General features: G+C 43.9%; 1 protein-coding gene across 1 annotated transcript; it reads right to left on the reverse strand.

The window, feature by feature from the left end:
• Positions 1–1,799: 1,799 nt before the first annotated feature.
• ADGRF4 (adhesion G protein-coupled receptor F4) lies at positions 1,800–10,398 on the reverse strand. The gene is made up of 8 exons (XM_069011737.1): positions 10,306–10,398; positions 9,883–9,919; positions 9,582–9,742; positions 8,301–8,582; positions 6,213–7,577; positions 5,293–5,334; positions 5,152–5,211; positions 1,800–2,914 (listed from the first exon to the last, which is right to left on the reverse strand). Exons 1-8 carry the CDS (start codon positions 10,381–10,383, stop codon positions 2,909–2,911), a joined length of 2,031 nt encoding a protein of 676 aa, XP_068867838.1. The 5' UTR covers positions 10,384–10,398; the 3' UTR covers positions 1,800–2,908.
• Positions 10,399–15,251: the final 4,853 nt, after the last annotated feature.

A 15,251-nucleotide genomic window follows, 5' to 3' on the forward strand; every position in this document is an offset into this window, starting at 1 on the left:
GAATCACAGAATGGGTCAGGTTGGACAGGACCACAGTAGGGTCATCTGGTCCAACATTCCTGCTCAAGCATCATCCTAGAGGACATTGCACAGGACTGTGTCCAGACAGTTCTGGAATATCTCCAGTGAGGGAGACTCCACACCCTTTCTGGACAATCCATTCAGTGCTCGGTCACTGCACAGGAAAGTTCTTCCTCAAGTTCAGCTGGAACTTCCCATGCACCAGTATCCATATGATATTGATTGTGCCCCCTTGAGAGAGAATGAAAACAAAAATAATCTGCTTTATAATACAGAATATGTTAGAAATTGTAAACTACATAATCAGCATTGTCCAGCTTGCAGGATACAAATGGGACATCTGACCTGGGGGGCAGAGAAGGGGAATACTGGTGAGTTTAGAATTTTGACCTGATGGCATTCAGATTTCTGTGCTAAAAATATATTCCCATAGTGCTGTTGGCCTAAAGAAAACCACTGAAATGAGCCAGAGAAGGAAGCAGTGCTCCCAAAGGGCCCTTTCCTGGAAGCACATCCACCAGGGATTTTAGGAGCATCCTCACTGTGGGGCAGAAGGTGAAATAGTGCTACATGTCCCAAACTGTGCTTTCCCCTGAAATGAGACTTAGCTTTGGGAGGACATGGCCCTACAGACCCTGTTTGTGTAGCCACACGCTTGGCCACACAAGCAGTGCTGAAAGCCTATGGAAAGAAATGGGATGTGCAATGAATTGTGACACCTTGGCAAGGAGGGCACTGGGGGTTTTCAGGTCTCACCACTTTGGCAGGCAAGGTGGAACAGTTCCAGTCAAGCTCCTGCACATCAAGGGGTCCAGCTATCCCACACAACACTGACATTTATTAAGCTGTTGCTACACAGATAATTTGGGAAACTGGCAGAATTCCAGCTCTGGTGATTCCCTCTCCTCAGCTGCAATTAAATCTGGGCTGTCAGCCCATGGCATTCAGAGAAATACCAGTTTACAGCCTGCAAAGGACAGCTACAGCTTTCACCCCTCAAATATACTTATTCATGAAATGCTCCTGCACAGTTTAAGTTTGGGGAATTAAAAATAGAAGTTCAGTGCTCCTCCTCATCCTGGACCATGAACTGGTTCTCTGTAAAGCTCCCCTACCCCTGTTATTTTTAAATACTTAAATGACCATAAAACACAGGGGAAAACACTGATATGTGCCAGGTGCTGAAAATAAGCACCATGCTTCAAGCACCCTTTGATAAACAGCAAATGAAACAGATTCCTTTCATGGTGCTATTGCAGGGGCAAGACTCCTGCTGAACTTCCTGTGATTCTGGAGGGCATGTCTATAATATGGGAAGCCTCATCCAAGACTACCTGTAAATTCCTCTGTTGTAACAGGCTGGTTTAACATGCACACATGTGAGAGGAGGGCGGGTGCTGGGTTGTGGCAAGTTTTCTTAAATTTTCAGGTGCTGTAAAAAAAATCCAAACATTTCATTAATAAAATGACACCAAGAAGCAGACCTTGAGGTCTTTTAAAAGTTGTTTCAGCAGCACATAAGCCCAATTTTACCTGTTTGAATAAAGCTCTCCAACATGCAGATGGGCTGTGTGAAGGGAGCAGGGATGGACTCCTGTAAGAAGATCAGAGTCAAGAGGAAAGAAGAGAGGAGAGGAGGCAATAGAGGCCTGAGGAGAAGAAATGTCCCATGGCCCTCCAGACCCTCCTCAGCTGCTCCCACCAGATCATCTGGCTGTGGGTTTTTCCATGCCAGGGCATTTTTTTTCCCTCTTCAGTAAAGGCTTGTTGATGACATTAAACCGTGTTATTTTTCTAAAATCTTCTATATTTCAAATGTATGTGAAGCCACATGGGTTTAAGTGATTTCTGATTTGAGTAATACCAGCTAATACTGCAGGGCATTTATGTACATTTTTGGTAGAGAAGGATAAGTACCAGTTATTATAAACAATGACAAAATTTCAACTTTATTTTCATTTCCATCAATTTCTCCTGAGAAGAGCAATAATGTTTCTATCAAAGCCTTCATTAGAAAGGGTTTCTCAGACCAAGATTTTCTAATTAAATTCGACACACCATCTCACATGGAGAAACAAATTCCTTTGTTAGGACATTGCACAGGAGATGTCCATCCATTTAATTCAGCTCTGATGAGTATTCCAAACTTGCTTTCCCACATCTAAAGGGGGAAACTGATTATTTGCAGAGTCCTCTTTCTTGTTTAACTCTGCCACTGTCTTGCAGGACAGGAAAAAGAATGAAAAATTCTGTCCTGACAGATCAGAAAAGGGCTTTGTACAATTCCTCTGACACACAAGTACTGAGATGGAGACAACAAATACTGGGAGGGAGAGAACAGCTGCAATGCAGAAACAGAATTGTCCATCAGTCTGGAGGATTCATGGAAATGATGAATACAGTAGCAACAGATAGAATTAGTTTTGCTGGAAAGACGGCCAAAATCAGCTAGATAATGCTCAACATTTGTACATCACATGAAAAATTAAATAATTTTAGAACAGCTCCACATACTGTACAGCTCCTTATTGCACTGACAAAAAAAAAGAAGAAAAAAGAAAATAATAAAGAAATTGAAGCACTGAAATGGCAAACGAGGACAAACTCTCCTCACAGCAGTTTTCACAAAGGTGAGAAACAAGCTTTATGTTTCAGCATGTTTCCTCCAAGGGTTGCAGAAACACTGATGGTTTCCTGCTCCTGACAGCAGGTTCAGGGCCTTTTCTCTTCTGGTTTTCATGATGATTCCCATGGTTGTGCTCCCAGACAGTGCTGTCCATGCTCTGAGCTGGGGAGGCTCCTCAGCTCACCTCAAACCAGCATTTCTCTGCGGGAAGTGCTCCTTTTCTTCTCGCTGGTCAGATCCACTGAAGACAGCAGTCCACTGCTAGGACTAGGAGGGAAAACAATCAGGTCAGATTAAAAGTACCATCTGGGGAGGTGAGGGTCCATTTAAAACAGGATGGGCCTCAGCATCCTGTGAGAAACACCACAAAATGGTCACCTTAAAATGTGACCTACAGGAAAGGCTCCTGCGGGTCTGGGGAAACTCAGATACCTGAAGCAAGAGTCTGCATAACCCTTCCAGTGTTTTACATTGACCATTAAACCCCCAGATACACAGACCCATTTTGGGCCTCTCACTTCTAGAAAGACATTGAGGGGCTGGAGTGTGTCCAGAGAAAGAAACGGAGATGGGGAAGGGGGTGGAGCACAAGTCTGGTGAGGAGCAGCTGAGGGAGCTGAGGGGGCTCAGTCTGGAACAAACGAGGCTCGGGGGGGACCTGCTGGCTCTGCACAACTCCCTGACAGGAGGGTGCAGCCAGGTGAGGGTCGGGCTCTGCTTCCAGGGAACAAGGGACAGGATGCGAGGAAATGGCCTCAAGCTGAGCCAGGGGGATTTAGATTGGATATTAGGAACAATTCCTTCACCAAAAGAGTGGTCAATCATTGGAAAAGGCTGCCCAAGGCAGTAGTGGAGTCACCATCCCTGCAGGTATTTAGAAGTCATGTAAATGTGGCACTGAGGGACATGGTTTAGTGGTGGGTTTGGCAGTGCTGAGTTAATGGTTGGACTTGACCTCAGAGGTCTTTTCCAACCTAAAAAATCCTACAAGTCAGAAGCTCTCTGAAACAAGACTTTTTTTTTTTTAAACAATCATCTTGGGTGTGACAAACTTCACCAGCTCTAATGAGTCAAACTCCATGTTTACATCCAAGTTTACAAAAGTGAATGACTCACATCTTTCCCCTCTGCTATGCCACAGTAAACACCTACACGTGGTTTCTTCCACACAGGAGAGTGACAACATTGACCCAAATTCCTGGGCACACATAGCCATGGTTTCCACATCAAGTTTTTCCCAGTGAGATCACTCAGTACATTTATCAAATGTTGCTGAGTCATGGGATTAGTGACATTCCCATCTGTTGTTTCCAGACTATTATACTGACGGTGTCTTGAGAGAATTTTAACTTTCCAACTTTCAGTCCTGACCTAACACCTGACAAGATGTGAAACATCTTTACTGGATCTTCCTGGATCTGTAAAAGAATTGTAATCTAAAAGTTGCACAGTCTCTCCTGCCCCAGATGACCCAAATGCTGGTTTCACAGGGGAGGAATAGTTGGCTTAACCCCTCTATTTTCCCCTCATAAATGAAGAACATTTGAACACTGTCACTGGGAGATCTCTGCAGCTTTCAATACAAGGATCATAACTGAGCAATAGACTGGAAAAATAGCAAGGAAATTATTTTGCCCATGTCCAGACTGGACTGACACAGGGTTTTTTTGGGAGACAGCAGGAGCACTGCAGGTAATTCTTGAGACATCTAATGGGGAGTCCCTTTTATAAATATTGTGTGAAACCACTAAAGCCTTGGTACCCAAAGAAATCTAAGGCCAACAGACAAAAGTTTTTCAGTAGAGGTAGGAAACACCAACTCAGTAATGTCAACACATCAATTCTGCCAAAGTTTTCATAGGAATCTTCTAAAACACAGTTTGTTTCCTTAAGGTTTAAACATTGCTTTTAATGAATTGTTCTGATATTTAAAAGAACCTCAAGCTCTCATGAGTCTACATCAGTTAGCACCAGATACCCTGTCTGGGCTCTGAGTGGTTTCCATCCCTCAGCTGAAAGCAGAACAATCCTCTGATATCCTAAAGCAGCCCTGCTGGCACACAGATCCATATCTTTGTGAAAGCAGCAAACAGGTCAAAATATTGGGATTTTGGATTCTTAATTCCATTCCTTCATTATCCAGAGACCTTAAAGTAAATCTAATTCCAATATGGAGGGAAAAAAGTCACTTGCATTGTCTACCTAGCAGGCTTTGACATCTGCAGGTGAAGAGGTTAGATTAAAATACCACTGTTAACTTTGTAACCACAGCAGTAGGTTATGTAGGAGTCACAAAAATCTATCGATTGCCTCTTCTGATATATAGACGCTTAATATCCTGAGCAGACTTTTGAGATACCTGTGTGTCCTTCAGCAAGAATTTGCCTTTGAAAAATGTTAAACAGTGTAAGATGTAGCAGATGGTTCCATTCTTTCCACATACAAACAAGAAGATTTGTAAACTGGTAAATTAAGCCATTAATGGGAAAATAAATAAACTTTACCTTTTCTAGACCCCACTTCTGCCTTGAGGAAAGGCAATTCATCCTTATGGCTTCTCTTGTCTGCAGATTTAAATAAAAAAAATATTAAGGGGAATAGTTTCTCAGGGTGTAGAAAATGTTCATATAATCCAGAATAAGTACCTTTCTGTCCAGAAGTGTCCCAAACAGCAGGATGAAGAATCCCTAAGAAATTACAAAACCACCAGTTAACAAAATCAGCATAACCACATGATATTTCTTAAGTGTTTCTAGATGTCCTTTTGTTAAGGAGAGATATCATCAGCTATGATTCAGGTAACAGCAATGCACAAAATGGGTTTATCCACCCAGGTCACACAGGTTCTCTGGGAACATCAGGAATGGATATAACCTGTGTTAATCCTAACTATGAGCTGGACTGATGGGTAACAAACCAGGACTTTCTCAGCCCACTCAGTGCAGCCTGAGCCAAGAAGAGCTAAGGTAGACTGGGTGTGCAGCAGTGCATCAGGTAGCACTGGGCGTTTATGCTGGTGAGTTAATCAAAACCACGGAACCAGTCATGGAATGGTAAGGTTTGGGTTGGAATTGGCCTCCTTAAAGATCATCCAGTTCCAACCTCCTGCCATGGACAGGGACACCTTCCACTAGACCAGGTTGCTCAGAGCCCCATCCAACCTGGCCATGGACACTTCCAGGGATGGGGCAGCCACAGCTTCTCTGGGCAACCTGTACCAGTGTCATCTTCAATGGCAAATGGGAATTTTCTGTGTATTTGTTAATCAGTAAGGATGAAACATCTTTGCAGTTATGGACATTACCTGGTAGATTTTACATTTAACAGAAATTCATCACCTTTAATTCTTCATCCCACTTCAAACCAGACCAGTTTGTGCCATTACCCATCTGCACCTACACCACCAGCCCGGGATGCCTTGTGCGTGTACCATGGGAAAGCACTGAGTGGAAAGGAAAGCTGAGATCCTACTTTTCATGCACAGCACGCACTGCCAGCCCCTCTTTGATCTGGTATTTATGCTAGGCTCAAGGTCTGAGCACACACACAGTGTCCCAGAGTTTACCTGGAAGGCATTCAGCAGCGCAAATGTGATGTGGAAAGCCAGAGAGCGGCTGTTGATGATCGTTGCTAATCCAAACCCCCAGGTGAGGCCCAGCAGAGGTGTCAGAAGGGCGACATTTTTGCTGACCCGGATCATGCTGCTCAAATCTTGTGACTTGCAGCCTTCTCCAACAGAGGATCTCCCAGTCTTCACCACAACCACAACCACAACAATGAGATTCACAACAATGATGCTCAGGGCAGGTACAACAAAGGCCAAAAGGGCTTTTGTCTCATACCAATTGAGCCAGCAGGCTCCACTCCTTAAATAGCCATTTTTTGGTTCAGTAATAGCAACAGTGAGGATAGATATGACCAAGGGACATCCATATCCAATAGAGAATGCTGCAGCTAGGAATACAGATCTTGTTATCTTAAAAAAAATTAATAATAATCCATAGAGAATCAAGAGGCCCAGGGTAAACATCCAAAAAAACAAGGCAAGATAGAAAAAGTGAAGGAAAAAAGTGGCTGCCACACACAGCTGGTAGTTTAGGTTTGTATTGTGCACAACGGCTGCCAGGATGAACAGAACATCGGCGATGAGAAGCGAGGCAGCGATGTTGACCAAGCAGAAGTGGCGCATGTAGGTTATTTCAGTTTTCGTGACGTGATGCCAGACCACAGCCTCGATGACAAGGCAGAGGACCAGGCTGAAAACGGACAGGCCCAGGCCCACCCATGTGATGTAATCCAGCACCGAGCTCCGCGGCGCGGCCGGGGACATCAGGATGGAGAAGGATCTGTAGGTGCGGCGCCGGTGGGCGCAGACGCAAACCACGGCGGTGACGTTGTGGGCCCGCACCTCGCACGCCCGGGGATCCCAGCGCCGCTCGGCCAAGTGCCACCCCACGCACTGAGCCCCCCCCTGCCCCAGCTTGTTCAGCTTCTCAAAGGTGAGCAAAATATTCTGGAGCTCCTCTGGCAGCGACACTGACAGCACCATCCCGTTCACAAAATGGGGGTCCAGCTGGTTGCTCTCTAGGATGGCCCCGAGCGTTGGAAACGCAACGCTGATGGCTTTGGAAGCCCTGGGCAACCTCAGCAGCTCTTCTTCTGGAATCACCATTTGCCCAGTGATATTGCCTGTGCTATTGAACTCCATGGAAAAGTCAAAGCTCTTTCCTGAAGTGTTCCTGTGTATGCTGTAGCCTTTTGTAGCGATGAAGGGCTCCTGGATACTTTCTGACCCATTTCTTAGAAGAAGTTTCCCAGCAAATAAATTCACTGAGTCCAGTAATATTGAACCAGCATTTCTGTCCTTTACAAAAGCCCAGTTGGAAATGATGGAGCTGTTCAGAATATGGTTTGCTATTCTGCTGTAGCTCTGAAACAAAAAGCAAAGTATAATTTTTTTTTTTTTTATGTTAGAAGAAACCAATTATTTTTCTACTGGCAGAGCCTCCAAATAGGCTCATTTAACACATGAGTGATTTCTATAAAAGGAATAATCCTTTTGATAATGAATATGTTCTCATGATCCATCCCAGTCAAACCCAAACATCTCATTACTAGAACTGTCCTATCCTCTTCATATCCTACACCAAAACGTGATTGAAGAAGTAAATCTAAAGCAAAAAGGACACCCTAGTTCTATTCCAGATACTGACTCACTGTGCATGTCTGATTTACACCACCCTCCCTGTATTTCTTCCCCCCCTCTCTGATTTCTGAGTTCATGAGAGAAAGATCTGAGTGTTGCACAACACATGACAACACAGCTGCAGGTCAGCACCTCGAAGGCCGCCTTCCCTGCAGTGTCATACTTTAAAAATTAATTCTCCCTACTACTGTTATCCCATGCCTGTAACAGCACTTCCTGAAAACGTTTGCTTTTAAAGAAATTTAATTCCACAGTCTATTTTCATCACACATGAATAGATCAAACAGTTTCTCTGACAACAAAATATCCCACTCTGGAAACCCTTTCCAGGTGATCTCCATGTGACTTGCAGCCACCACTTCACTGGACAGTGGCTATAAAGACAAAATACTTGCGGGTGCTCTGTAAAGCTCAGAAGCACCTCCCAAAGCCAATAAAAGTAAATACCTTCATTTTTCCTCTAGTGACATTCTCTGATAGCCGCAGGGAAATCTTCTTTAGCAATTCCACTATATCAGCAATGTTTCCTGGGATGGCTGGTGAAGACAGGATATCTGGGATGATGCACGAAAAATCAGCTTGGCAGCTGTGATTCCCAGCACCAAAATATTTTGCTCCATCTCCAGGCTTCCCATGCTCTGGCTTCCCTTCTCCTACAAAAGGAAGATGTTCTCCAGCACCACCACTGTGTCCTCCAGAGCATGGTAGGAGTTCACTTTGGGATATCCTCTGAAGGGAGGAAATAGATTTGAGACAATTAATGAAAAGAAGGAAAATGAAGCCGCAGCTACAACCAGGCAAGAGATGCAGTGTTGGGTGTGCAGAGAATGTCCCAGCTGGACTGAAACCTGAACCAAAGCTCACCTGAGAAGAATATCATGGTTATACTATACATATGAAGGGAGGGGAGAGGACTAAATGCAGTGTCTTATTATTGAAGTGAATTGAATAAGGATCTTGCAGCTGAGGAGGATTTGTCATAAATCATCTGATTATTACACACATTGGTGTTGTTCTTTCCTCAGGTTCATCCTTCTGTGTTCTTATCTTGGATTAGGTCCACATCAGGAACACCAGACAAGTCAATAAGGCAACTTTGTGTCTGAATTATGTTCCCACACAAGAATTTCCCAAATTTATTTCCTATCACCTGATTTAATATTGTGAAAGAACTACAGCAAGGTCTGATGAGGAGTGGCTGAGGGATCTGGGAACGTTCAGCCTGGAGAAAAGGAATCTTGGGGGGACCTTATCACTCTTTACAACTACCTGAAATGAGGTAAGAGTCTGGTGGGAGTCAGGCTCTTCTCACAGCTAACAAGCGACAGAACAAGAGGAACTGGTCTCAAGTCGCATCAAGGGAGATTTAGATTGGATATTAGGAAAAATTTCTTCACTGAAGGGGTGGTCAGGCACTGGAACAGGCTGCCCAGGAAAGTGGTGGAATCACAATCCCTGGACGTGGGATTGTGTGGAGGTGGCACTTGAGGACGTGGTTCAGCAGTGAGCATAGTGGTGCTGGGTTAATGGTTTGACTCAATGATCTTAGAGACCTTTTCCGACCTAAACAATTCTTTGATTCCATGAAGTCAGAGCTTGTTATCAAAGTATTCTGTGTTTTAGAATCCCATCTCCCTTTGCTCAAGACTGAAAGCACATGGAATGAGGGTCTGTCTTTGCAAGAATTTACAAGCACAGGCCAAAGTCAGTGCACAACTGTTTTCTCACCTGAAAAAGGGACTGAACATCCAGGCTTGCACAGGCATCTGACAGCATTTGCCATTTTCTGTCTTCACAGACAAAGCTTGTCTCCCCATGGAAGGAGGGAGGGCAAGGCTGAATACAAATTGCTCCGTTATCTTGGCAGGGAATGAGATTTATACAGGCATCTGGAAAGTAAACCAAGGAGATACTGTTACAAGGTGAAAGAACAGCATACTGTGGTCGTTGTGAGTAACGGGGGTGTAAAGTATTGATAACTGATAACATCTCACAAAGATTAACCAAGGCACATAGTTGGTCACTGTACCTTGCTCATCACCAGTCTTTGATTCATTACTGAGAATCTGAAAAATAAGAGTAGAGTGAATGAAAAAAAGAGTAGAGTGAATGATTACACAAATAAATAAAAGATGACTCCTTGGTACAAACCAGAAAGGGTTTCAAGAGGAAAATAGTCCTTTTGAGGTCCAGAATGCAGAGCTTGTGGCCCTTTGCTCATTCAGACCAACTGAGAACTCTCCATTTAGTCTGTCATGAAGCCTTCAGTCGGACCCTGCTACTGAAGTGACACTCTGAGCTTGTGCACAGGGTCTCAGATGAGGAACTTGTTTATGATGAGGGTGGTGAGACACTGGCACAGGCTGTCCAGAGAAGCTCTGGCTGCCCCATCCCTGGAAGTATTCAAGGTCACTTGATAGGCATTTGAGCAGCCTGGTCTAGTGGAACTTACCCTGGGAGTGCTGTGTGGCATGGCCAGGAAGAAGTGCACAGCCCAAAGAAGCAGGCAGTGGATCACCCTCACATCCATCCCCACACATTTGCTGCTTTCCTCCTGGAAAAAAAGATGTTAAAGAAGTTTAGACATCTCTGTTTCCACTTTTTGAACACAGTCTGATTACTAGCAAAAAAGCAGCTAAACCTATGCCAAAGACTGTCCTTATTGGGCTTGCAAGGTGATTTTCAGACATTCATAATTTATCACCTTTACTGCAAATTATTTGTGAACCCTTTCTTAGAAAAAAAAAAATAAAATCTGTCCTACACTGGAAGCTACTACATTAATAATTTACTACAAACTGCAGGCTGGAGAGCTTATTAAATCAGTTCAGCCTGTGGGTCCCTTTTGAAGTGATTTAAGACAGTCTCATCTTCACCAGGCTCAATGGTCTGCTCTCCTTGGGCAGTTCCTGACATGGGAGTAGGAAACATGGGCACTCAAGGCCCAGATATCAAAATCTGAGGAACAAGGACCAGACTGAAGTAGAGTTATTTCTTTTGCAGAAGGATTCAGACCTCTATTCCCTCCATGAAGTTTCCCATGGTCCTTGGTAAAAGCTAAACACCCTGGGATGCAACAGGATATATTATGTTACAGGTGTATTTGTTGGAGGAAAATAATCCAGCAAAGGGAATGAAAGAGAAACAACATGATACATCAAATCTGATTATTAGATGCTAGACATGTCCAAGGCAAAAGCAACAGCTGCTGTGGGTTTAGAAGTATTGAGACACTGATCTTCTATCACCGTAAGTATAAGTAGATTAAGTAACTTCCTAAAAGAAAAATAAAATGCATAAAACTCATTGAGCTGAAACACTAAAGCAAGAAGCAAAGGCACAGTGGCAAAACAGGGTGACAGCTGGATCTCAGGAGATGGCAACATGAAAAACCCCATCAAATTACCATGCCTTGAGAAGAGCCACTCATTTTTCCCCCGACACGTACTGATCAGCACAGATGATGCTGATCAGAAGCAGAAGGGGTCCTGCACTGATAGAGCAGGATGTGTTTTCCCATCCAGAAGCTCCAGGCTCTCCCATCTGACAGCATCAAAGGCCCAGGCACACAGCTGGCTGCCCCTTTCATCTGTGATGTTTGTCCACTGTGCTATGTTTTTAGATCTGTAGGTTTATTAGTTAATTATGAAATCATCATAAAAGTAAGAGCTCAACTGATGCACTGAATTTCTAAGGTAGCTCCAAAGGACAGCCTTGTGCCAGTCTTTGAATTCAAATGTTAACATGGAAGGCGTTTTCTGGCTTAAAAGCTAGTAGCCATTAGCTCATCTAAGGAAATAAAGCAGATATGGAGAAGGGAACCAAAATACTTGGATTGATATTGCCAAAGAACAGGAGGTGGCTGGGAAACACCTGCAGGTCTGAGGTGAAAGGCTGCACCGAATTCTTTTCCGATTTCTGCAGTCATGACATGTTTATTGTGTGCTCGTAGTCCTAATTCCAGTTCACAGCTCGGAATCCTTGAGCTCATCGTGCCTCACTATTAATTAATTCACATTCATTTTGCATTTAATCACCAGTGGAACTCCACCTAGGGCTGTTACCTGTGAGTGAGGCAGAAATCTGGGACATCTCCAAGTATCTCGGGCTCACCGAGACAGCGGCACCTGCCAGCAGTGAAACACTGAGCTCACTCAGCTGCATTGTTTGACTCATCCTGGAAACCACCCAGTCCCAGCACTGCAAGAACCTGCCAAGGCAACCCCTGTGCAGCTGGAGAAACTTGGGGCAAAACACGCAAGACAGCAGCAAGCCACTGTTACTTTAGGAAAAAACATGGATGTAGTGACACAGGGACACATGAAAGCTTATACAGAGAGAGGATGATTTATCTCTTATCCTAAACTATCTACTGCCAATAATCCCTGCCTTCTTAAGAAGCTGTAGCCATGATACTCCTCTATTCCAGAGCTTTCTGCTCCATCAGGACACAGGTACATGAGCAGCTGAGGTGTCAATACCATCTCATGCGAAAAGGAGTTTCTAGTAAGGGGACACTTCCACATGCAGCTCAGAAGACTGTCCCCAGCTGATGATCCTCCTTCTCCAGTTCATTTCAAACCCCTCAACACAAGGAAAAGAACAAGGAGAGAGTGGATGGACAGTGGTTACAAGAGAACAAAGAGCCTCTTAAAACAGGGAAAAAAAAAAAAAAACAACCCAAACCAACCGATCATGAATTTAAAAAGTAATCCATATGTTGGTTAATGCTCACAGCCTTACATTCAAATCCCGTAGTCTGACTCCTGTTGATGTAAAACTGAAGTATTTTGTAAAACCCTACAGAACTATCCTCCTTTCCTCTACCCCAAGCATATTTTTGATTTTAACTACTGGAAGGATGCACTCCACAGCAGCCTGGCCCCACATGGGCATAGCTCCCAGAGGGATCTGTCCAAACAATGACAACTATGGGAGTTACACCCCCCACAATGCTGGACCCAAAGTCTCTGGACAAAGGGTCCTTCATCACCTGGAGTCACTTCTCTCCCCTCTCCACTACTCCAGAAAACAAACTATAGTTAAGTTTACAGAGAAAGGGGTCCTACACAAAAAAACTACAAGTACACTTTTTACAAAATTAAGATTTATACTGACCTTGCAATAATTTGCTAGAGAAATACATTTTCCCAAACACTACAAACTTGTAACTTTAACATTTATTAGAAGTATTAAACCAAATATTACAGAACCTAATCTATTGGGTTTTGGATGGCCACATGGCTTGCTTAAAACTCAATAAACCACCATAACATGATAACCTGCCGTTGCTACCAAGCAAGTTAAGGCTGCAGCAGGAGGCTTTAGTGTTCACATGGTCATCCAAGAATAAAAGGTAAAGTTCTTAGTTCTCCAGAATGGTATTAGTTATATTTTTAAAAGAATCATAGTTGGAAAGCATGGATTTAAGTGAAGCAAGTTCTAAGAGGAGAGTAATCTTTATATACAGCCATAAGAAAACTCCAAATTTCTTAAACGTGACAACACTGATTAGAGACCAATTACAAAACTATAAGAAAAAAAAACAGAGATTAATTATGAGATCTAATTATTTTCACAGATGTAAAGAGAATATAGAACTGAGGAAAGTGCAAAGACAGCCTTAGCAGCTAAATGCATTTTAGATTATGAATGAACCAATTTCACAGACCACTGATAATTCTCCAGCAGCTCTGAAATAATGTTCTGTGGCAGTACTCACCGCTTTCAGAAGTCTAGGGTCTACTGTGAGAAGACTTAACCCAGCCAGGGATCCCCAAGGTCTCAGATTTTACTGTCTAACCACTCATCTGCTGCCATCCTGCCCCAGTCTCACTCAGTCTTACCCAGCCCTGCCTGAGTGCTCCAGTTCACTTGCAGTTTTCCCATGAAGAAATAACGTTGGGCATCAGCTGCTTCTTTTCTTGCCTGACTGGACGGAGGCTGAGGAACCTGCAGATGAAGGTATTGCACTGCAAAATGACAAAACACGTTACAAACACACCCACAAAACTGCCAGATTGCCACCTCTGCCAGGAGTCCGCAGGGATGAGTCACACCTGAGTGCTTGGTGCCCTTCCTCCGGGTGGAGGCAGCAGCTTCTGCTCTCCTGTATTTCATAGAATCATAGAATGGCTTGGGTTGGAAGGGACCTTAAATACCATCCAGTTCCAACCCTCTGCCATGCGCAGGAACACCTTCCACAGTCTCAGCTTGTTCTAAGCCCTCTTCAACCTAGCCTTGAACACTTCCACAACTTCTCTGGCCAACAATCTTTTAAAGACCTCAAAATATCAATGGTCAAAATCTGTTCAAGTTAATTCCTTATCCTTCATAATCCAAGAGCACACTACTGACAGCACCTTGTGCAGCTAAAAAGCTCAGTGGGCAAGTAATAACCTTTTGTTCAGGGCTACCACATCATAAGGGGTGACAGATATCTGCTGAACATTATGCCATGGTCACTGTTGACTCTCACCTCCAAGAGCCAGATTTCCAATACCCAGAAGTTTACAGCAAGTGGTTTATCACTACAGAAGAGCAATTCCTAACACTCCTTCACACAGGACTGACGTGGAAGAGCTCTGGTCACTGATTTTTCTTTTTTTCTACATTCCTGCAGTGTTTTCTGTCATTTTTCCTGCTGTCACAATTCCAGCCAGTCCTCAGTCACAGGTATGTGTCCAGTTTTAACCTGAAGATAGGGATTATTTACTGTTCTGCTTTGATACAGCCAGCCTCACATCAGGATCAAGTAGGAATTTAGCCAGGCACAATCGGGCACAGACAAAACAACCCACCTGGGAAGATTAAATTATTTGTACTTGATACAATACCAGATAAAGGTTAATTAAAAAAAAAAAAAACAACAAACCTTTAAGTAAGAAAGGCCAAAAACCAGATCATGTCAAGGTACGGACATGTTTCAAAAGGCTTCTTGCCCATGTCACCTGGAGCTGTGCTTCTACACACTCCCTGAACCTTTACTGTGATGGCAAAACTGAATGTCCTTGATTCTCAACACATCCTCAACCTCAAGAGTCCTCTCTGAAGGACACAAAGCCCAGCATCCTGCAACCCTCAGACACACACACTTCTACCAGAAGGAAGCTGTGAGAATCTGGGCTCCCAGGGGGCTTGGAAAGAGACTGAAACCATGACTCCCAACAAAGAGGGCACTCCAAACGCCGACCCCAGCAGCATCAGCCTCACACTTTGCAAGCTGGTTGGGGTTGTTTGTGTTCCTCAGGCACACACAGGGAGGGGTTTGTCTTCTCAGCTCTTGCAAAATCCATTACCCAAGATCTCCAACCAGCTGCTTCAATGCTGTGCTCACTACTTGCTTTCTCAGAGATCAGAAATATCTGATGCATCTCAGCAGCCAAAAGACAGCTGTGA

The sequence above is a fragment of the Aphelocoma coerulescens genome, chromosome 3 (genome assembly GCF_041296385.1).
Source record: "Aphelocoma coerulescens isolate FSJ_1873_10779 chromosome 3, UR_Acoe_1.0, whole genome shotgun sequence".
Taxonomy (NCBI): domain Eukaryota; kingdom Metazoa; phylum Chordata; class Aves; order Passeriformes; family Corvidae; genus Aphelocoma; species Aphelocoma coerulescens.